Genomic DNA, 22,045 nt, shown 5'->3' with positions numbered 1-22,045 from the left:
TTTAAGACCTCTTCCCTCCTTCAATAAACAGCATTTGGCATTTAAAAAAAAAAAAAAAAAAAAAAAAGACTTCTATCCAGAAGTCCCTCAAAATTCAATAGTGGAGTGTGGGGGTCAGCAGAAGATAGAGTGAGGTGAGGAAGGACTAGAGAAGAACAGAAGGTTACTTTGGTGAGTGACAACAATGTCTACTATATTGGCTAAGATGATGTCTTACAAATGTATCTATGTATCAAAATGTGCCAAGTTATTTGTTTCAAAGATAATTTTTATGTCATTCTACCTCAATAAAACTGTTTAAAAAAAAAAAAAAGAAAGAGACAGTTGAGCCTGGAGCTGCTAAAACAGAAAAAAAGTGATGTAGGCATGAGGGCACCACCCTCAAAGTACAGTGGACAGCTCTGAATGAGGACCGTGCCACCCCTGGTGGGCAGTAACTGCAGACAGGAGATTGTCAGCAAATCTTCACAAGAGCAGGTATCAACAGGACTTGGGGAGACAGCACTTCCTAGTAGAACAGCCCACACTGATGACAAAAAGAACGCCCCGAAATTTAAAAACAGCAATATAGAATGGTAGCAAGGTGTTGTAGCACACATCTATCATCCCCGCACTCAGGAGGCTGAGGGAGGGCAGTGAGTTTGAGACCAGCCTGGGCCACATGGTGAGAACCTGTCTCAAAAAAACAGAGAAGATAAAGGATATGACGATGACACAGATTTGGGGTTTTGTTTTGTTTATTGTCATGTGCTAGACACTAGGGACACAGGAATCAATGACACATGATCATTGTCCTCGGGGAACAGAGCACAGTGAAAAAGAGAGAATTCAAAATTGTGGTACTTAAAAGCAAGTACAGTAGCAGAGGTTAGCACTGAGCAACAGACGCACAAGACACAAACCCAGCTCGGTATTAAGGAAGCATTTGGGGGCACGGTGCCTGAGAGAGGTCTCACATAATAGTCAGGAGCAACTGGGAGAAAGGGGGAGAGCCATCAGGAACAGGAGTGGGAGCAGCCTGAAGGATGTGGGCGGGGGTACGCATCATACACATCAAATGCATTACCAGGAGTCAAACAGCTGAGAAAGCAAAGGCCAGGGACTAAACCCCAAGGCTTGGAGTTTACTCCCAGACAACAGGGAACCAACCTGCCGCTTTGCATGAGCAAGGCCCCTTTTTCCAACCTTTAGGAGAGGTAACCACTTCTGAAGTAATACAGCTCTGCTCTGTATACAGCGTGCTGGAACTTCAAAGAAAATGTAGAAAATTCTCTAGAGGCTCTCCCTCGGCTTTCAGCTCAAGGTCAGTTGTTCAGCCCCTCAGCTTTCCTGCCCTGGTGACAGACAATAGACCTAACCAAAGCAGCCCATGACTTGGGAGATGGGACTTGGACAACTGTGACAATCCACATCTTAGAGGCCATATATATATACTAAGCATGCCCATTTCCAAGCACCACTTGCTGACTCGGAGAGTGGCTGACTGTCTTATAAATTATCTGCATGACACTCCTGATCCATAGACGTCTCTCCTAAATGAACAGAGGTCTCACTCAGGGAAAGATCCTCCTGGTGGACAAGATCAGGGGGTGGGGTGAGATCTTTTCCATGCTGACTGAACTTGTAGAGATTCTCTTCAGTGTGCATCTTCTGGTGCTGAAGGAAGTTGGACCTCTGTATAAAGCCTTTTCCACAGTAGCTGCACACATAGGGCTTCTCTCCAGTATGTACAATTTGATGCAGCAACAGCTTCGAGCTCTGGATGAAGGCTTTCCCGCAGTCTTTGCACTCAAAGGGTCTGTCTCCAGTGTGGATCTTCTGATGCTCAGTGAGGTGAGCCTTCTGCAGAAAAGCCTTCCCGCATTCTTTACATTCATACACCCGTTCACCAGTGTGGATTTTCTGGTGTCGAATAAGGTATGAACTCAGAAAGAACGCTTTCCCACATTCATTACACTCATAGAGTTTCTCCCCAGTATGGATTCTCTGATGCTGAGTGAAGTTGGAGGTCTGACTGAAACGCTTCCCACACTCATTGCATACATAAGGCCGCTCTCCGGTATGAATTCTCTGATGCTGAATGAGCTTTGAGCTTCGAATAAAGGCCTTCCCACACTCCTGACACTCAAAGGGTCTCTCTCCAGTGTGGATTCTCTGGTGCTCAATGAGGTCTGAACGGTGTCGGAAGGCCTTCCCACAGTCTCTACATTCATACTGTTTGACTTCGGTGTGGATCTGGTAATGCCGAATAAGGCTCGAGCTCCGAATGAAAGATTTTCCACACTCGTTACACTCATAGGGTCTCTCTCCTGTGTGAATTCTTTGATGGCGAATGAGCAAGGAGCTCTGACTGAAGCCTTTCCCACACTCCTTACATTCAAAAGGCCTCTCTCTGGTATGGACTCTCTGGTGCCGAAGCAGGTCTGAACTGTGACAAAACGCTTTTCCACACTGGGCACACTTGAAGGGCTTTTCTCCTGTATGTACATGCTGATGTTCAACTAGGTTTGCATAGTGAATGAGGTCTTTCCCACACACGTTACACACATAGAGTCTGTCCCCGGTGTGGACTCTTTGATGTTCACTGAGGAGGGAGTTCTGACTAAAGCCTTTCCCACAATGATCACATTGATAAGGCTTCTCCCCTGGGTGAGAAATCTGATGTGGAACTACATTTGAATTAAAAGGGAAGCTCTTGCCACCAATACCACAAGAATGGCCCTCCCCTTCTATAAGCTCTCTCTGAAGTATAAGGAGGTTTGAGTTGAGAATAGGGTTTCTTCCTGACTTACTACACATCTGGGCTGTTTCTCCTGTTTGAATTTTCCAGTGGGTCACTGTCATCTGCTTGAAGCCCCCCTCCTGAGAGGGGGGACTCTCTAGGCCCTGCCTTTCTGGATTCCCCAACAGCTGCACTAATCTGTCTTCATGAAATTCCCCGGGCTCAGAGGCGGAAGGCTCCAGCACTGTGAGCTTGTCTGACATCGTATTATGTGAATTTTCATCCCCAGAAATTCAGGCTTCAGGATCACCTTCTTGCCCCCAGCTCCTACAGTAGAATCTGAAATGAGAAAAGAAGATGGTCTTTCCCCTTTGTTCACAGGAAGCTGCTGAACGGGCGGGAGGTCTAAAACTAAACTCCCACACAGGTGAGAGAGGAAGCATTTCCTCTGCCCACACTTCGGACGCTTCACTGTTACCAACTTTCCCCTTGCCTGGACCAAGCGTCCACATGGGAAGGTTTCCTGTGGCTCCATCTCTCATACGTCCAACCCCAGCACAAACAGGCCTGTGCTGTTTAAACAACACTACTCCTCTACCTTGTGTCCTGTGAGGGAGACTGAGGGGCAGGGATAGAGCCAGGGCTCCACTTAAAAATCAAGACATCTAATTCCAAAGACCGCTCCAGGAGAACCTGCCACTTCTCCTGCCCTCCACCCTCATCTTGTCCCCACCCAGTGCGCAGCCCATGGCCCACAGCCCTGCAGTCCCTTCAGGCGCCCTGTGGCACACAGATGACAAGGGGGCCATGATCCCGGCAAGACCTCCTCTCTCTCTACTGACCTATCTTAGCACAGAGATGGTGGTATCTACGGCTGAAAACCTTTTTCCTCCTGCAACTGGGCTCTTCCCCAACTTCCACATTTGACTGGCTCTCAACCCGATGCCTTTTCAGGTTCTCAAACCTCGGGCGTCAACTTTCTGACTTCTGCTAAATCCGCCCCCTCCTACAGTGAGATCTCCATCAACTTGTGTTTGTTCAGGCCAGAACTGTGCAATAATCCTTGGTTCCCTTTACTTTTATTCACTCCCCACATCCAATCCACCAGCAGACCTGTAGGCCAGGCCACTGTACTGCACCCTGCTCCTGTCTCAAAACCCCAGCGCCGGGGCTGGAGAGATGGCTCAGAGGTTAAGAGCACTGCTTGTTCTTCCAAAGGTCCTGAGTTCAATTCCCAGCAACCACATGGTGGCTCACAACCATCTGTAGTGAGATCTGGTGCCCTCTTCTGGCCTGCAGGGGTATGTGCAGACAGAACACTGTATACATAATAAATAAATAAATCTTTAAAAAAAAACAAAACAGCGCCATCCTCTACAATTATTTCGTAACACACAAGGATGACAATCTTCTAACCTGTCTCTATTACTTTTCTACAGAGCCAGCAGGATGGCCCCTTAAACGCATAAATGGAATGACGACTTTCTATTTTAAAAGCTTCAAGGCTCTCCTATCTGGCTACCACCAGCATCCTTCTCCAGGTAGGTAGATGAATTAGCAGAAACACCTGAGTCACTTACTAGGCATTTGAGGGCAACCTATGCCACCACCCCTTCTAAGAGCTGGCTGTTTCCAGGGGCCACGGCTCTACTCCGCTCCATACCAGCTTTCAGCTTCAGAACCGCCGGGGCTACAGCAAGGCAGTGCCGCCAGCCTGCTGCACCAGGGTCTAGCCGGCACTCAGCATAAGGAAGGCCAAGGCCACCCAGCCAACCACGGTGCTTAGAAAGGACCTGCTTCATCTCACACGTGTCACCACGGCTGCACTATTTACAGAGAAAAAGCCAGACTAGAAGAGGAAGCAGATCAGTCAGGAGCAGAGTGAAGGTTCAAATTCAGGTCTGTCACCCACAGAGTCCATGTCCTGCTTTGAGAGACTTTATCCTCTATAAATACATGTAGGTTTTACAGGGTGTTTTGTTTGGAGACGGACAGGATCAGTACTATGAAGAAATCTGCAGGTTGAAACTTAAATGTTTAAAAAAAGGGTAAAATGGACATGTGGTTTCTGGTTGCAGAAATCACGAATACCGTCTGACTTTTACTATTTTACATAACATAGTCGCACTAAGGATACTTACTACACATCATGTAGAGCTCGGTATGTGCATTCGAGGCAAGTAAGTGCCCTACCAATGAGCTACACTTCAGCCTCTGATATACTTAAAACGACTACGCTACCTGGAAACAGGCCTGCATCTGCTTACAAGAATAGCTTAAAACCATGTGTGCCTCTTTGTGACTTTTGTAAGTTCTTATTTTAAGGGAAGTTTCTTCAATGCAATAGATCTGCTTGACGAAATGCTCATCTCAAAATCAGCAAACTGGGGGCTAGGGAGATGGCTTAGCAGTTAAGCTACGCTTCTAGAGGACCTGAGCTCAGTTCCCAGAACCCACAGAGCCGTTCACAACTCCAGTTCTAGGGGATCCAGTGCCCTCTTCTGGCTTCTGAGGGCACCAGGCACACACATGATGGACAGACTTACATGCATTACAAAACACCCACGCACAGAAAATACAATAGAAGAGGCAAAGTCTGTGTAGCTTCTGCCTTGGGAATAACCAGGCAAGGGGGCCCGCCTCCTCAGAAGCCTGTGCAGATGCCTCGCCAGATGTGTGTGCAAAGCAGGTGTGTACCATGTTCTCCTCACAATCATCCGTACGTTTACCAGAGGCAGCTGACTGAGGTTAAAAAGAACAGAGGCAGTGGCAGGCTGCCCTCTTAGGGCTCCTCCTCCGACCTCTGCCCCTAGTACCTGCACACAAGGTCTCCCATAGACAAACAAGCTTCTTTCCCTTACAACCCCCGGGACCTTTCAGCAGCCATCTGCCATAAGCCAAAAAAGCAGTTAGGAGGGTTCTCTGAAAAACTTCAAGGGCACCATTCTGTTCTGGCCTGCTGCTTCTCTGACATGCCGTCCACCTCCAGCTCAGATCATGAGTCTTGGGGGGGTAGGGGGTGGGGTTCCCAGCTCTGCTGCTCTCTATCATCCCCCAAATCATTCCAGAACCAGGAATCCACCTTCAAAGAACCAGGAGTGTCCAGAGGTAAATGTACCTCTCATGAAGTATTAAAACAGACACGATGCCACAGCCAGGGAAGTAACAAAGGTATCTCTGTGAGTTTGAGGCCAGCCTGCCTGGTCTACTGAGTGAGTTCCAGGACAGCCAGGGCTACACAGAGAAAACCTGTCTCAAAACAAAAACAAAACAAAACAACAACAACAAAACCCCTCCGTGTAGGGAGTGGGTGGGTGGGTGGGAGTCAATTCTGATTTCTTTGTGAGCAGAAGACATTTATTTCTCTCATTCATTGGGATGGGTCTCAGAGGAAGGATGTCTGCTAGTGCACAGGGTGACCAGCTCCTCCTGAAAATGGCTTGAGTTTAGAGCTTATTCCTGCTAAAGACCCATGGGAAACTCAGGCCCTGGACTCCTGGACCACAGTGGGGCAGGATGCGAAGAGAGTTAAATGCCCCTAGCATCATCACAGAGATACCACAGACATTGACTCACACACTTCTGATTATGAAAAAGCTTCGTGGAAAAGCTAAGGACAGTTTGGCTGATACCTGACCCCACCTGGGAATCCTCCTTCACGTCATTAGGAGCTAATTCTGCCCAACATGCACATTATCTACAACCCCTGAAGCGCTGGGATGCCCGCTCTGCACCTCCTCCAGCAGAGGCGAAAGGCCTGAGGGAAGGCAGGAGGGCAAGATCCAAGCAAAAGAGCAGATGCGCGCACCTGCGCTCCATCACCTGAGCAGCCAGCCTGCAAGCAGCCAAGCGGAGGCCTGATCTGCAGGCGCCGAGGCTGAGTGTGCAACCCTTGAGGGCCTCCATGTCCTCCGGCGACCCGGTCCAGGCATCTACCACACCCAGCTCGGCGAGAAAAAGACGCAGGGCTCGGCCCCAAGGAATCGAGGCTGCAGACACCTGCAAGAGCGAAGTGCAGCCGGGCCCGGAACACCAACCTAACCGCTGAACCCCGCTGGCCTGGAGGCAGCCCGCCCGCCTGCGTGATCGACGACGCCCCACTCACCCGGAGCCCGGCGGCAAGAGGACGGCGCGGAGCCAAGCCAAGCCCCACCCGGCCGCGCAGCCCCGGGGCGGCCACAAAGCCCACACCACCGCTGCACACCCGGGCCGGAAGCTGCCCGAGGCCCCGCCCGGAGGACATCCGTGGTCGCTCTAGGATGAGAGTGGGGACCGGAGCCTTCTCCGTGCCAGACTTCCGGCCCAGACCACTGCATCCAGCCAGAGGAATCAGTGCGCAGACGCGGGGGCTGAATTGTTTGCACACGTGGGTGTGGGGTTAGCCGCGATGCCCAGCAGTAGATGTCGCCAGACTTCCCTGGAAGAGCTGGGAAAGGCAGGCCCTCTAGAGAGCGTTTACTGAAGGTGTCTTGTTGGTTGTGGTGGTGTTGGTTCTGTTTGGGGCTTTTGGTTTTAGTTTTTGGGGTTTAAAACATCTTTGTTATTACTATACGTGTGTACACGCGTGGTCAAAGGACAACTTTGAGCCACTGGGCCTGAGAAACGTGATCTTAGCTTTGTAATAAGCCACTGGAGACTCCGCGTAGTGAAATCAAGACGGGTCATTTTACTACCTTGCAACCCATTTATAGTAATCTATATTCTTTCACGGGGTGTGATCTCTCTTCCATCTTGCACCTCCTGTTTCCTCTCCATGTCTCCTGGAGTCTCTTGCACGCCTCGACTCCTCCTCCTCTTCCTTTCCCTGGAAATCCTGCCTGTACCTCCTGCCTAGTTATTAGCCGATCAGCTTTGTATTATACCAATCACAGCAAATGTGTCTTCACACAGTGTACAAATATCCCACAACAAGCAATGCATGTTAACTGCTGAGCCATCTCTCCAGCGCCATGGAGGGTACAACCTTAATAGTCATCTGTATTAACAAAAAACTGTGAGTTTTAATAGGTTTTATGCTAGTGCCCCCCCCCATAATAAGTTACTCGTCAACGCAGTAAGCCAGCTCAAGCCTAACTAAAAAAGTATAACAACTATATAACAGGTATAATGAGCAAATCAGCTCCCGGGATGGTTCTCCAGTCCCAGAGATCAAGGCCCAAGAAGTTGAATCCCCAAACTAAAGCAGGGAGATTTTATAGGTTATAGGCAAGGGGTGATGATGTGGCTGCCACAAGCTCTTGGTGCCTTTCCTTTGTTTGGAGACTGTCTGAGCAGGCTGGGTTTGGAGAGAGAGAAATAGGTCTTTCTGGATGAGTTGGAGGCTCCAACTGAACCGATTTATCTCTACTTTTTGTTGTTGTTGTGTTTTTTGAGACAGGGTTTCTCTGTGTAGCCCTGGCTGTCCTGGAGTTCACTCTGTAGACTAGGCTGGCCTCGAACTCACAGAGATCCTCCTGCCTCTGCCTCCTGAGTGCTGGGATTAAAGGCATGCGCCACCACCGCCCAGTTTATCTCTACATTTTGTATCCTGTTTACTTACCAGACTCATGACCTTATAGGCAAGCTTGACTGCAATTTTCTACGCTAAACTTCTAGGGTTCTTTGTTTTGCTGGGAGAGAAAGCTTAGCAGAGTTTGGTGCAGTTGTAGGGGATAGCTAAATTAGCAGGTAGAGCCGGGGCTCGTGTTTTCCGTTCCTTTGTGGATGGACCTAAACTGGCTTGAGGAACCTTTGGAAATTAACCATTAGGTTTCACTTCCAACGTTTTAGAAGTGGTTTTAGTTAGTGTTTCTGTTGCTGTGATGAAATATGATGACCAAAAAGCAAGTTGGGGAGGAAAGGGTTTATTTGGCTTACACTTCTACATCACAGTCCATCATTGAAAGAAGTCAGGACAGGAACTCAAACGGGGACAGGACCTGGAGGCAGGAGCTGATGCAGAGGCCATGGAGGGTGCTGCTTACTGGCTTGCTCATCATGGCTTGCTCAGTCTGCTTTCTTACAGAACCACAGTGGGCTGGGACCTCCCCTATTAATCAGTTTTTTAAAAAATGCCCTACAGCCCAGTGTTATTGAGGCATTTTCTTAAGAGGTTTCTTACTCTCAGATGATTTTAGCTTATGTCAAGTTGATAAAAAACTATTCAGCACACATATTGTTCTAAAAACTGCAGAAGGACTGTGTTGGCTCCTTCACTGGAGATGTCAACCCTTCCATGTCCCAGTGGCCCAGGATATCCCCAGTGAAATTCTGTTACCTGTCAACTTTCCAAAATCCTTTTGTCCCACCTGCATAGAAATCGTGGGTTAGCCGGGCGGTGGTGGTGCACGCCTTGGATCCCAGCACTAGGGAGCCAGAGCCAGGTGGATCTCTGTGAGTTCTGGTCTACAGAGCAAGATCCAGGACAGGCACCAAAACTACAGAGAAACCCTGGCTTGAAAAACCAGAGAGAGAGAGAGAGAGAGAGAGAGAGAGAGAGAGAGAGAGAGAGAGAGAGAGAGAGAGAGAAATCATGTAATCATGTGTTGAGGTAAAAACAAGTTCAAGCCGGGCGGTGGTGGCGCACACCTTTAATCCCAGCACTCGGGAGGCAGAGGCAGGCGGATCTCTGTGAATTCGAGGCCAGCCTGGGCTACCAAGTGAGTTCCAGGAAAGGCGCAGAGCTACACAGAGAAACCCTGTCTCGAAAAAACAAAAAAAACAAGTTCAAGTGTTGGCCTTTGAGTACCCAAAGCCGAGGGAGGGGCTGCACAGGCAGACCCGCTTGCTTGAAGCTCCAAGCCCTGAGAGGGATTTAGAAGCCAGAGACTGAATGCCGTTGGCACTCAGATGTAAGACTTGCTTCTCTGGGCTGTAACCACCAGTTGCCCTGGCACTTAGCAGCAGCCTTTGTAGTCCTCAGTGTCTAGTAGAAGTGTGTGGTGGCATCATGCAGGTCGGTTAGTGTTACACCACCTGGCTGAGCCTCGGGTTCCTGGATCCTTAACTCCTCCAGAGGCCAGTGTTTCAGCTCTCAGTCCTGACGGGTCTGAGAGCTTGGGGGCCTTTTAAAGCTTCTCAGCTCCCTACGACTCCTCTTGCAGCCAAGGCCGTTTCCCACCTTCGGTTTTTCACAGCCTAGTCTCCAGAGCCTCCGCTCCCCGATAATGGTTGCTATCTGGAACCGCCTTCTCGCTGCGGCCACCATCTTTGTCTTTGCTACCATTTTACCGCTCCCCAGCTCTTCCTATGACCGGATAAGCCTACTCTACCCTGATTCAAAACCAAAGTAGTAAAAGAAAGACCATTTGAGAGAAGTCTTCAGTTGGGCTTCAGGATGCAGCACAAGCGAGTTATCACTCAGCTGTCTTGGAAAACAAGCAAGTAGCCTGCTTATGCAAAAGGAAATGTGACAGGACTGTTTGGGCCAATTACAGCAGTCTTTAAGGCAAATGAAGGATCACGCATGTACTAATTATACTACAGTCCTTTGTGCAAACAAAAACTGTTTGCACCAATCATGGACCTTCTGTTTGGCTACCAGGAGAAGTGTACCTGTCTGGTCAAGTTGAAAATGGCTGTTAGTGTTCATCAAGGTATACGTGTGCGTGCATGCATGAGTGTATTTGTTTGTTTGTGTGTGTGTGTTTTTATGTGTGTGCACATGTGTGATGAGGACAACCTTTGGTGGTGCTCTGGCACTATCCACCTCTAGGTTTTTTGTTTGTTTGTTTGTTTTTGTTTTGTTTTGTTTGTTTTTGTTTTTGGAGACAGGGTTTCTCTATGTAGTTTTGGTGCCTGTCCTGAATCTTGCTCTTTAGACCAGGCTGGCCTCGAACTCACAGAGATGCACCTGGCTCTGCCTCCCGAGTGCTGGGATCAAAGGCATGCACCACAACCACCTGGCTCACTTCTGTTTAAAACAAACAAACAAACAACAAAACAATGGAGCAATGGCTTAGCTGTTAAGAGCACCCTTGTTCAATTCCCAGCACCCACAGGGTGGTGGCTCACAACCATCCATAACTCCAGTCCCAAGGGATCCAATACCCTCTTCTGGCCTCCCAGGACACAAGATAGGCAGGTGATATACAGATATACATGCAGACAAAAAACCCATACATATTAGATAAATGAATAAATAAATATTTATAGACAGAGTTCACCACTGGCCTGGAACTCACAAAGCCCCGAGATCCCTCGATCTCTGCCTCCCTGCAGAGCTTGCTTTTTTGTTATGTGTATGGATATTTATTTTACTGGCATGTATGTCAGTGACAAAGACACCAGAAGAGGGTCACTTTTTAAAAAGCCACGGGCTCAAACTCCACTCTTTGTGCTGCGCTTTACTGACTGAGCCATCTCCGCAGTCCCAACCCAGGCTTCTCATGGCCAAAGGGTGGGTGCAAGCTATGTGAAACTTGTGGTAAGTCATCCAGTGCCTTCTGGAGCTGGACTTGTGCTTCAGCAGCAAGTGTGGTCGTCCTGTAGCTTCCTCAGTTATCTGAGATCTTTCAAGTGTTTTAACAGCCTTACAGTAGCCGGGCAGCAGTGGCGCACGCCTTTGATCCCAGAGGCAAGCGGATCTCTGTGAGTTCGAGGCCAGCCTGGTCTACAGAGCGAGATCCAGGGTACACACAGAGGAAAAAAGGGCATCATGGTTGCCACAAGTGTAGTTTGACTGGACAGAGAGGGTCTGCTTAGCTGACAGTTCTCCATTCTAGGAAGCTAGGCACTATAGTCTAGTACTTGTTAGTTAAGGATTCAATTTAGGACCGCCACCCACTGTCTTACCGTAGTCACAGGAAAAATTAACATTAAAAGGAATGATTAGTTGTTGTGGGATATTAGTTGAAGATTTGTTACATTTGTATATGCCGTAGAACATTTGTTTAATGATGCAGAGATGTGTTGCATTCTTTTATGTTGCATTTGTGTAACTCCGAAGCTTTATTGCTTTGCTTGTCTAAAATACCTGATTGGTCTAATAAAGAGCTGAATGGGCAGTAGCTAGGCAGGAGAAAGGATAGGTGGGGTTGGCATTCAGAGAGAATAAATGGGAAGAGGAGAAGAGTAGAAAGGAGTGAGAAAGGGAGAAGAGAAGGACTCCAGGGCCCAGCCACCCAGCTACACAGCAAGCCATGGAGTAAGAAGAAAGATATATAGAAAGGTAAAATCCCAGAGGCAAAAGATAGTTAGGATAATTTAAGAAAAGCTGGCTAGAAATAAGCCAAGCTAAGACCAGGCATTCATAAGAAAGAATGAGTCTCCATGTGATTATTTGGGAGCTGGGTGGCAGGCTTCCCAAAGGGTAAGAGTAGAAAAAAAAATACCAACAATAATTAGTAGCTGGGTACATGTCTTGGGTGGATCTTTGTGAGTTCGAGGATAGCCTGGTGTACATAGCTAGTTCTGGGCCAGCCAATGCTACATAGTGACATCCTGTCTCAAAAAAGGGGGGGGGAGGTGATGATTACAGTAAAGCTTTATCATTATTAAACAATATGGTAACAGTTCTAAGCTTGTGTCCAAAGACATTTTAGACAGGGACTGGATCTCTGCTCAAGAGATAACCGCTCCAGAGGCTTCAGCAGGCTGAGCATAACCCCAGCTCAAACTTCTCTAAATTCCTAGAGAATTTAGGTAAGGGCTTTCCACTCTGAAGGGATCTTTTCCACACAGCAAGGTCTTTGAAAGACCTGAAGTCATTCCTTTGAAATGTAATCAGCAGAGATGGATTTCAAGTCTGTCAGTGTGGGAAGTTGCCCATGCTCCAATAATGATGTTATACCCAAGCTCATGGAAGCAACCCTAATTATATTTAATGAGTCATTAAAAAGACATAAAATTGGGGGGGTTGCTTGCTCAGAAGACGGGGTTCAGAGGGAGTAGGGGGCTAGATGCTAATGAATGTGAATTAAATAAAAATACATTGTATACATGCATTAAATTGTCAAGCAGTAAATAAAAGATGTTGAAACATCCCACTCCAGGGAGGCTCCTTAAGACTTGGGAAGCAAACAACACATGGGGCCTCAAGACGTCCCTAAAACCAGATTCCTAAGATTCTGTAAGCAGTAAGGACAGCCGCGGAGGGGAGACCTGCCCAGCTAACTGCACATCGTGCAGAGAGCTCCAGGGTCTCAGCTTTCCCGAGTCATTACTCATTCTAGGGTGGACTTGTTAGTGATGTTCCTCCTGATAGTAACCCCAGCAAACTCATTGGTTCGCACAGGTGAAGGGGTGTCACAGGACAGTTACAAATTTGACTCCTACCCACTCTTGTCCTTCCTACCAGCTTTCTGCTTCTGTTTCTCTAGCCACCTTGGAACTCCTCGAACTCTGCTGAATCCTCTGTAACCCACTGTAGACATTCTGTAGCCTGCATGTAGATGGATAGATTCACTGTGTGCTGTATAACCTGTAACCTCAAAGTTAATAATCATAGTTAAGATTGGAATAAAGTAACCTGTGTTTGCTTCAGCTCCATATCAAGGAAATCAGGACTACTTGGTATATTGCTTGGTATATACTTGGTGAAATCATTATGCCTTTTAAATTTGTTATTGTCCAATTGTGGTGGCCAACAGAGGATTCCTAGTGAGACCATACTCAAGGTCAGAGAATCTGAGCTTGCTTTAACCAGCAGGGCTGCATAATAGAATGATTTGGCCAGGGGCGTGGTTACCAGGTGTTTAGAAAGGTCTACATTTGGCTGTACGGTGTGATTTGATCTTGCAAGGGTGAGCCCTTTTGCCTCTTCCCTTGGCATATTATAAAAGCCCTTTTGAATAAAGCTCTGGGTGACTGGGTATGGACCCAGGCCCCTCCCGAAGCTATCCTGTGTCTCTTTCTCCTCCTTGTCCAGGTCTATCTTTCTACCTAATATTTCCTCATTCCCCTCTCCTCCACCTAAGAACCCTTCGAAAGGTAGAAGCATGTTGGAGCTGGATTCTGGCAGACTCTCACGTCCAATAAATTCTGATATTGTGGAAAAACACAAGTGTGCCAGTTCTCTCCCTCCATAATTTATTTGGGTTTGGAGAATTGAACTCCAGTGACCTGTTTGTTGGTGAATGCCCCTATTTGAGCCATAGCCTCAGCCTGTGTCTGTATTTTTAAATCGACACTACCAGCCCAGTTGATATAATTAGATGAATTCAATCATCTGTTGTCCTACTGGCATCCTTAATAACCCATATGTATAGTATATATGCATAACCTATATATAGATACAGAGATAGATGAGTGTGTGTGTGTGTGTGTGTGTGTGTGTGTGTGTGTGTAGTTTTTCGAGACAGGGTTTCTCTGTGTAATATCCTCGACAACATCTTAAAGTGTGTTTCATAATGAAAATTTAAAATATCAGCCAAGCGGGCCCATGCCAGAATTGTAGGGGAGTTTTGTTTTTTATTGGCTTTGGCTTTTCTTTTTCTTTTTTTCTTTTTTTTTAAAGATTTATTTATTTATTATGTATACAGAAGAGGGCGCCAGATCTCATTACAGATGGTTGTGACCCACCATGTGGGTGCTGGGAATTGAACTCAGGACCTCTGGAAGAGCAGTCGGTACTCTTAACCTCTGAGCCATCTCTCCAGCCCCTGGCTTTGGTTTTTCTAAACAGGGTTTCTCTGTGTAGCCCTGACTGTCCTGGAACTCGCTCTGTAGACCAGGCTGGCCTCGAACTCACAGAGATCCACGTGCCTTTACCTCCCAAGTACTGGGACTAAAGGCGTGCACCACTACCGCCTGGTGGTAGGAGAGATTTTATTCACTGCTTTAAAATACTGATTTAGGTATAAGGAATCTGAGTCTTTTGTGTATTCTTGGCTGAAACACAACTGACCGACCACCTAGAGGCTTGGTGCCGGATGCCGACTCAGCCAGAAGGAGGCCCCTGGCCACTCAAAGACATGCAGAAGGGCCAATGGGAAGTGATTCTTCCTTGCAGGATAAGAAATAAGAGATTCCTGGCCAGCCCACTACTGCGTTGGGGGACCTGTGTCCGTACAACCACCAGAGGGTTTGGGTGAGCAGCTTCAGCGTTGCAGTTCCGGAGACCAAAGCGGTAGCGCCCATGCCACGCCCATAGACCTCTACGCGAAGCCCGGAATACATTTCCCAGAAGCGCCCGCGTCGCACTGGTGCACGACGAAGACTTCATTTCCCAGAGCTCCCCGGGAGGGCCTCGCCCCCTCCACCTGGACCGCGAGTAACTGGAGAATTGTGCACCGGAAGCAGCTCTCGGACTGGTGGAACCCGGCGCAGGTGAGGCTCTCCGGTGGGCGCAGCGCAGCAAACTCGGGACCCCAGAGGCTGCTGGTTGGTCGAGGCCGTAAGAGTGCGTCTGGCATCGGAGGTCTCCGTGGGCTTGGGGTGAGTGGCCTGCGAGGTAGGGGACCATGGGGTGTAGGGGCCGGGCCCTTGCTCATCTGGATGATGGTGGAGCCATGAGGCTGGGCCAGAGCCATCCTGCTGGGACTGTAGCATATTTTTAGCGACCCGAGGCCTTCCAGCCGTGCACCCTGCCCTAGAAGAACTAGGCCTTCCTATGCCATAGGCTATTAGCTCAGCACTAGTGGATACCGGAGCTCCAAGCAGGGTACCGCCCCTTGTCTATCTGTAAAGGGTGAGAGTTGGCGTGAAGCAGCCGCTACCTAAGATCTCTGTTCCTGGAACTGCCAGCCCTAACTTTTCAGTCGTAGGGACGGGATGTACCCTTTTCTCTGCTTAGTAGGGTCATGGGTTGGGACCAAGCTGCTTTGGTTTGGATAGCAGCCAGCAGGAACCTGTGGCGGCCAGGGCAAAGGACTTCTTAGGGGGAACAGAGCTGGGTGTGTCTGGCAGCCCGTCGTCACTCTTCCTTGGGAGTTTGATTCGGTGCCTGTTGCCCATTGGCTCAAGAGAATGGGGCGGGGAGAACAGCACGTCCGATATCCTCCTTAGCTCACGACATTTGGCCCTCCAGGTGCAGCCACCATGGGTGAGCCCCAGGGATCCATGAGGATCCTAGTGACAGGGGGCTCTGGACTGGTGGGCAGAGCCATCCAGAAGGTGGTCGCAGACGGGGCCGGCTTACCTGGAGAGGAATGGGTGTTTGTCTCCTCCAAAGATGCAGATCTGACGTGAGTTGGGGCCATATTCAGACCTAACCCCTCCTCCCGGGTCCCTCTCCAAGCTGAAGAGTGCCCTGCTGGGTCTGTTCCTGAGCCTAGCAGTAGCCCTCCCTGAGTCTGGGTCCTCCCTGCCAGGTGACTGATCTGGCTCTGGTTGCTGGCTGTGCTAAGTAAACATCCTCCTGTAGTTCTGGGTGCCCACACCCAATACCTGCTAAAGCCCTGAACTTGGCTACTTGTCGCTTTGGCCACCCATCTCGCCTTAGACCTAACCAATTTCTACACCCACTGCCCAAGCTCCTAATTCCTGATTTCCTCGGGCCTCACCAGCCCCCGTGACATACTGGCTTCCCTCAGGGATGCAGCACAAACCAAGGCTCTGTTCCAGAAGGTCCAGCCCACCCATGTCATCCATCTTGCTGCGATGGTAGGCGGCCTTTTCCGGAATATCAAATACAACTTGGATTTCTGGGTAAGTTGGGGTGCTGGGGACAACAAGCTTTGGGAGCCAGGAGCTTAAGCTCTTGGTACTTCCACCGAGTCACCCCCAAGAAGTCCCCGAGGACTGTTTTTTTTTTTTTTTTTTTTTTGGTTTTTTGAGACAGGGTTGCTCTGGGTAGCTTTGCGCCTTTCCTGGAACTCACTTGGTAGCCCAGGCTGGCCTCGAACTCACAGAGATCCGCCTGGCTCTGCCTCCCGAGTGCTGGGGTTAAAGGCGTGCACCACCGCTGCCCGGCCCGAGGACTGGTTTTGCAGAGCCCTGGGGTCATTTGGCCAAGCGCTGACCTGCAGGATTGGGAAGCTGAAAAAGAGTCAGCACACCACACTATGCGACTGGAGGCAGGTTCCTACTGCCAGATTCTTGACCTCTCAGGCTTGGTTCATTCAGCTTCCTGAATCTACCAACCACTCGGGGTGTTGGACTGTCTCTAGCATGCGCCTTAGGAGGAAGGGCGAAGCATAAGAGCTCTGCCTCTGCTGAATGTGCTCCTCAGAGTTGGCCCACCTGCCTCTGGGCAATGGCTTGGTCTGGCTGGCCCCGATTAGAACCTGCAAAGATTCCCACCAAGATTTTGTCTGACACCCAAAGCTCTCTTTGCTCGCCCCAGAGTTTTCAGCAAACTGCCTGGTCACCACCTCTTCCCTGCTCTTAGGCCACGTCAGTTTAGGGAAGAGAGCTGGAGAGAGGCAGGGTGAGGCACTGGGAAGTAGAGCTGGGCGTGACTCCTCTGGAGGTGGGAAGTGAGGAGGGCTGCTGCTTTGTGGTGGGAACCCCAACTACAGTTTCCCTCATCTCTACCACCTGCCCCGCACGCGGCAGCCCTGGGAATGCCACTCGGGCCTCCACACCCAGGCAGGCAGGGCAGGACCTTCCTGTGTCCCTAGAAAATGGCAGCATCTAGAAGGTCAGTGCTGGGAGGCTTAGCCTTGTTCCAGAAGCACTTCAGATAAATAGGCACAGATAGCGCTCATATCTGAGTCAGGCTGTGTTCCTATGTCTCTTCCTGGAGGAACAGACTGTGGTTGTTTGTTTTTCTTTTTCTTTTTTTTTTTTAGTCTTTGGGGGCCTGCTGCCCAGCTTCCAATTAAATACATGGAGACTTTTCTTACTTATGAATGCCCAGCTTTTGCTGGGTTTGATTCTAGCCAGCTTTTCTAACTTAAATTATTCCATTCCTCTTTAACTATGTTTTGCCTCTGGGCTTTTTACCTTTCTTTATTCTATATATCTTTCTTTCCTTCTTACTCCGTGGCTTGCAGGGTGGCCGGCCCCTGGTGTCCTCCTCTCGTCCTTTTCTCCCTCCTCCCTCTTCTCTTGTTCTCCTTCTCTTTATTCTCTCTGCCTGGCAGCCCTGCCTGTCCCTCTCCTGCCTAGCTATTGGCCAGCTAGTTCTTTATTAGACCAATCAGGTGTCTTAGACAGGCAGAGTAACACAGCCCTACAGAGTTAGACAAATGCCGCATAAAAAAGCAACACATCTTTGCATCATTAAAGAACTAATTCCACAGCATAAACAAATGTGACGTCTTAAACTAATGTTCCACAACGTCTAACCCACCTGTGCCGCCCACTGCAGAGGAAGAACGTGCACATCAATGACAACGTCCTGCATTCAGCCTTCGAGGTGGGCACCCGCAAAGTGGTCTCCTGCCTGTCCACCTGCATCTTCCCTGACAAGACCACCTATCCTATTGATGAGACAATGGTGAGGGGTCAGGGCCCTCCTGGGGTAGGACCTGAGGGGGTGGGCGGGGCCAGGTGGCGGTTCTCAGCGCATCTCCTGCTCCTTCAGATCCACAACGGCCCGCCCCACAGCAGCAATTTCGGGTACTCGTATGCCAAGAGGATGATTGACGTGCAGAACAGGTGCTCCTTCTTGGTCTTGCCCCGGCCTCCCTGGAGAGGGGAGGATGGACCCTTGGGTTAGCGAGGCGTTGTCGCTGCCTCGTTTATCCAGTTTCAGAAGGACTTGGGGACACCGGGGGCACGGTCTGGGGACGAGGTCAGGAGACGCCGTGTCCCCGCAGGGCCTACTTCCAGCAGCATGGCTGCACCTTCACTGCTGTCATCCCCACCAATGTCTTCGGGCCGCACGACAACTTCAACATCGAAGATGGTCACGTGCTGCCTGGACTCATCCATAAGGTGCACCTGGCCAAGAGTGAGTGAAGCTGTCCAGCACACACGCCTGGCCCAGGTTACCTGCCTGAAGGGGCCCTGGGCTCAGCTGCGGGGTGGGCAGGGAGCTGGCTCTGGACGCAGCGCTCTGACACATCTGCCTCATCTGTAGGTAATGGTTCAGCCTTGACTGTGTGGGGTACAGGGAAACCACGGAGGCAGTTCATCTACTCACTGGTATGTATAGGGGCAAGCATGGCTGTCCCAGAAAGCTGTGCGGGGGAAGTGGTGGCGTAGGAGACAGTCCTTGAACCTTGCCAGGTCCCCAGGGGTTCAACTTTGGTTCAGTAGGAGAAAGTGTGGCCTGGATGAGGGACCTCCATCCAGGGTGAACCCTGACTGTACCCCCAACAGAGCAGAAACAGTAGTACAACCTCCCCACCAGGGGCATTTGGTACTCACTTGTAGATTTGACCAAACTTTCTGACCTCCAGGACCTAGCCCGGCTCTTCATCTGGGTCCTTCGGGAGTACAGTGAAGTGGAACCCATCATCCTCTCAGGTGGGCACCCTGCAGCTGTCCTTCCCTACAGCAGGGCAGGCCCCGTGTCTACCCTGAGGAGTGGGAGCAGACATGCCCCTGGGGGTCTGGACAGGGAGGCCTGACTGACCACCGGCCTGTGGTTCCCCACAGTGGGCGAGGAAGATGAAGTGTCCATCAAGGAGGCAGCCGAGGCAGTAGTGGAGGCCATGGACTTCCGTGGGGAAGTCACTGTATCCTTTGCCTCCAGTGATGGGCTGATGGTGAGGTCCTAGGGAGGAGGACTGTGGCTTCCCCTGGTAGGGTGGCCAACATAACTCCGTTTTGTCTCTGGTGGTGCTTTCCCGGGCAGCAGGAGGGCATCTGCTGTGTCTAGACCTGTCCCAGGAAAAGACAGGTACCTGGTAGGGCAAATGGGTAGTGCTCCTGCTATGGCCTTGACCAAGGTGTCCAGTTTGATTCAACAAAGTCAGATGGGCAGTACAAGAAGACAGCCAGCAACGGCAAGCTTCGGGGCTACTTGCCTGACTTCCGTTTCACACCCTTCAAACAAGGTGAGCTATCCCTCCCCAAACCCATAACCACCCCAGCCCGGGCTTGCAGGCTCCTTGCCGGCTAGTCCTTGGCTTCAGCACCAACTGTTCCTCCCTGTTCCCCGCTGTGGTCTCAGCCTCCATGCGGTGGCCATGGGGGTTTGGTGCCCTCCAGGCCTGGTCACCAGACCCTCGTCGGAGCCGATATCCACTGGGAAGCAGGACACTGAAGTTTAGGGTGTGTGGGAGGGAGCCTCCACCCTCCCTACCTCCTGGGGGGGACGGGATGGGGTGTCACCGGCTTTCGCCTGTCTGCCTCTGCAGCTGTGAAGGAGACCTGTGCCTGGTTCACCGACAACTATGAGCAGGCCCGGAAGTGAAGCACAGGGCAATCGGGTGCCCAGCTGGCAATGCCCAGTCGGTGGTCACCACTCTCAGACCTTGCCGAGAACTGAGGATAGTATCCAGCAACCTAAGCCACATGCTGGCCTCTCTGCCAGGGGCCTCCATGCAGCTGTCCAGGAGGGTCCATGTTTGTCCATCCTCGGGGAAAGGCCAGACCAACATCTTGCTCGTCTGCTTCTGCCCCAACCTCGGTGCATCCATGCTGGTCCTGATGTCCCTTGTCTAAGAAACCAATAAAATGGATTTTCATAAGCCTGGACTCAGAAGCTGTGTCCAGCCTTTCCCTCCCTGCAACAGAGCCTTCCTAGCTTGTCCAGTCCCGAGACCCACTGTCCCTGTGTGCTTCTTAGCTCTTAAGAGCTGTGAGGCCCAAGGCAAGAGTCCCCATGTGAAGGACCAGAGGGTGGAAATGTGGGTGTCAGGAAGCAGGCAGTGCAGGTCAGATGTGAATTGTCAGTGGGCTCAGGTATAGGACGGGGTACCTCCCCAACAGTCTGAGCTGGATTTTGGCCATGCTTAGCCCTTCCTGTTGTCTTTGCTTTTGGTGGGCCTGCCACCCAGCTTCCAAGTAAATCACACTCTACACAGGCTTATTCTTAATTACAAATGCCCGGCCTTAGCATGGCTTGTTTCTAGCCAGCTTTTCTTAACTTTAAATTAACCTGTCTATCTTTTGGCTCTGGGCTTTTCCTTTTCTATTCCTGTATGCCTTTCTTTGTTTCTTACTCCGTGGCTTGCTGTGTAGCTGGGTGACTGGCTCCTCCTTTTCAATCCTCTCTTCCCAGATTTCTCCTTCTATTTCTTCTCTCTACCTGCCAGCTCCACCTATCCTTTCTCCTGCCTGACTATTGGCTGTTCAGCTTTTTATTAGATCATCAGGTGTGTTAGACAGGCACAGTAACACAGCTTCACAGAGTTAAACAAATGCAACATAAACAAAAGTAACACACCGTAAAATTATAGTCTAGTACACCTTCTACTTGTCACACACAGGCTTCTCTGCCTCAGACTTGAGGATCTTGGTGGATCTTGATTTGGACTGATTCAGTGGGCCATTTGGGGACACAAGGATGGACCTGCAAGGAGACTAGTGATGAATAACTCAGACTTTTTTTTTTAATGTACTTTCAAGATTTTATTAATTTATTATATATGCAATATTCTGCCTTTCAGGCCAGAAGAGGGCACCAGATTTCATTATGGATAGTTGTGAGCCACCGTATGGTTGCTGGGAGTTGAACTCAGGAAGAGTTGAACTCTTAACTGCTGAGCCATCTCTCCAGCTCAGTGACTCAGACTTTCCTAGGACCCCCCAGGCCTGGCCTTGTTAGCTCCAGCCACCTGAGTGGTGATATTCAGGACCTTTCTATTCTCAATGTCAAGATGGTCAAATCCAAGCCAGTTAGGGCAGGACAGGAGAAGCTACCTAAGGGTGCTGTGGCTAGAGGCAGGTCACCTTGGGATTGCCTGTCGTGTCTGTGTCCACTGTAGCTCTGGGTCATTTCCAGGCTCCCATCCTAGATTCCATTCACCTAAGACTGTTAGGATTTTTCCTCCTCCATGATGACCTGGGGCTGGAAGCTACAGGCCCCTTGACTCCTCTCAATCTTGGAATGGAGCCGCCACTGTCCCTGAAGACTGGGGTAAGCAGAGGTGAGCATTTACTCCCAAGACGTAGCTCCAGGCAGGCGGAAGTGATGGTTGGCACCTGTGTAATACATTAACTTTCCCAGAGGGTGGTGACTCATGGCACCAGCCACATGGCTAAAACTGACAACGGGCTGCTAGACTAGTCGGGGTTCCCTAAAGGAACAGAACTGTTATGCATACATACATAGTGATTGATAGACTGGCTTACAGGATGTGCTCTGGGTAGCCCAACAATGACTAATACTGGAGAGGCCAAGAATCCAGTAATTGTTCAGTCAATGACGCTGGATGCCTCAGCAGTACCAGCCTGGCCTGGAGGACTCCCGGAGAGTTGCTGGTCTTCTGTATACTGTGTACATTGGGATCCTAGATGGACTTGGCAGCATCAAACAGGCAGAAAAGTGTCCTTCCACGTCCTGTTACCTGGGCTGCCACTGAAGGCACTCACTGCCTTGATTTAGGGCGGGTCTTCCTGCTTCAA

General features: G+C 50.0%; 2 protein-coding genes across 5 annotated transcripts; one reads left to right on the top strand and one right to left on the bottom strand.

The window, feature by feature from the left end:
• Positions 1 to 719: 719 nt before the first annotated feature.
• Positions 720 to 7,044, bottom strand: Znf623 (zinc finger protein 623). Of its 3 annotated transcripts, none has more exons than XM_006989298.4 (2): positions 6,828 to 7,044; positions 720 to 3,061 (listed from the first exon to the last, which is right to left on the bottom strand). In XM_006989298.4, exon 2 carries the CDS (start codon positions 2,983 to 2,985, stop codon positions 1,489 to 1,491), a length of 1,497 nt encoding a protein of 498 aa, XP_006989360.1. In that variant the 5' UTR covers positions 2,986 to 3,061; positions 6,828 to 7,044; the 3' UTR covers positions 720 to 1,488. The 3 variants fall into 3 exon arrangements, with proteins under 3 accessions (XP_006989360.1, XP_015863151.1, XP_076412236.1); XM_016007665.2 differs by having other exon boundaries at positions 6,531 to 6,933; XM_076556121.1 differs by having other exon boundaries at positions 6,545 to 6,933.
• A 43-nt stretch (positions 7,045 to 7,087) lies between these two features.
• Gfus (GDP-L-fucose synthase) lies at positions 7,088 to 20,166 on the top strand. Of its 2 annotated transcripts, XM_016007676.3 has the most exons (12): positions 7,088 to 7,186; positions 14,652 to 14,968; positions 15,669 to 15,825; positions 16,174 to 16,288; positions 17,895 to 18,023; positions 18,111 to 18,184; positions 18,346 to 18,479; positions 18,609 to 18,673; positions 18,931 to 18,997; positions 19,130 to 19,209; positions 19,431 to 19,530; positions 19,834 to 20,166. In XM_016007676.3, the coding sequence occupies exons 3-12, from the start codon at positions 15,680 to 15,682 to the stop codon at positions 19,887 to 19,889; spliced, it is 966 nt and encodes a 321-aa protein (XP_015863162.1). In that variant the 5' UTR covers positions 7,088 to 7,186; positions 14,652 to 14,968; positions 15,669 to 15,679; the 3' UTR covers positions 19,890 to 20,166. The 2 variants fall into 2 exon arrangements, with proteins under 2 accessions (XP_015863162.1, XP_006989359.1); XM_006989297.4 differs by lacking the exon at positions 7,088 to 7,186 and having other exon boundaries at positions 14,911 to 15,076.
• Positions 20,167 to 22,045: the final 1,879 nt, after the last annotated feature.

The sequence above is a fragment of the Peromyscus maniculatus genome, chromosome 20 (genome assembly GCF_049852395.1).
Source record: "Peromyscus maniculatus bairdii isolate BWxNUB_F1_BW_parent chromosome 20, HU_Pman_BW_mat_3.1, whole genome shotgun sequence".
Classification (NCBI taxonomy): Eukaryota; Metazoa; Chordata; class Mammalia; order Rodentia; family Cricetidae; genus Peromyscus; species Peromyscus maniculatus.
This window is presented reverse-complemented; position numbering and strand designations above follow the sequence as displayed.

Excerpts from the sequence above, each read along its gene's own strand:
- Znf623 (XM_006989298.4), bottom strand. The coding sequence starts at position 2,985 with ATGTCAGACAAGCTCACAGTGCTGGAGCCTTCCGCCTCTGAGCCCGGG.
- Gfus (XM_016007676.3), top strand. The coding sequence starts at position 15,680 with ATGGGTGAGCCCCAGGGATCCATGAGGATCCTAGTGACAGGGGGCTCT. Across the intron at positions 18,185-18,345 it reads ATGATTGACGTGCAGAACAG|GGCCTACTTCCAGCAGCATG; the intron begins GTGCTCCTTCTT and ends GTGTCCCCGCAG. Across the intron at positions 18,480-18,608 it reads TAAGGTGCACCTGGCCAAGA|GTAATGGTTCAGCCTTGACT; the intron begins GTGAGTGAAGCT and ends CCTCATCTGTAG.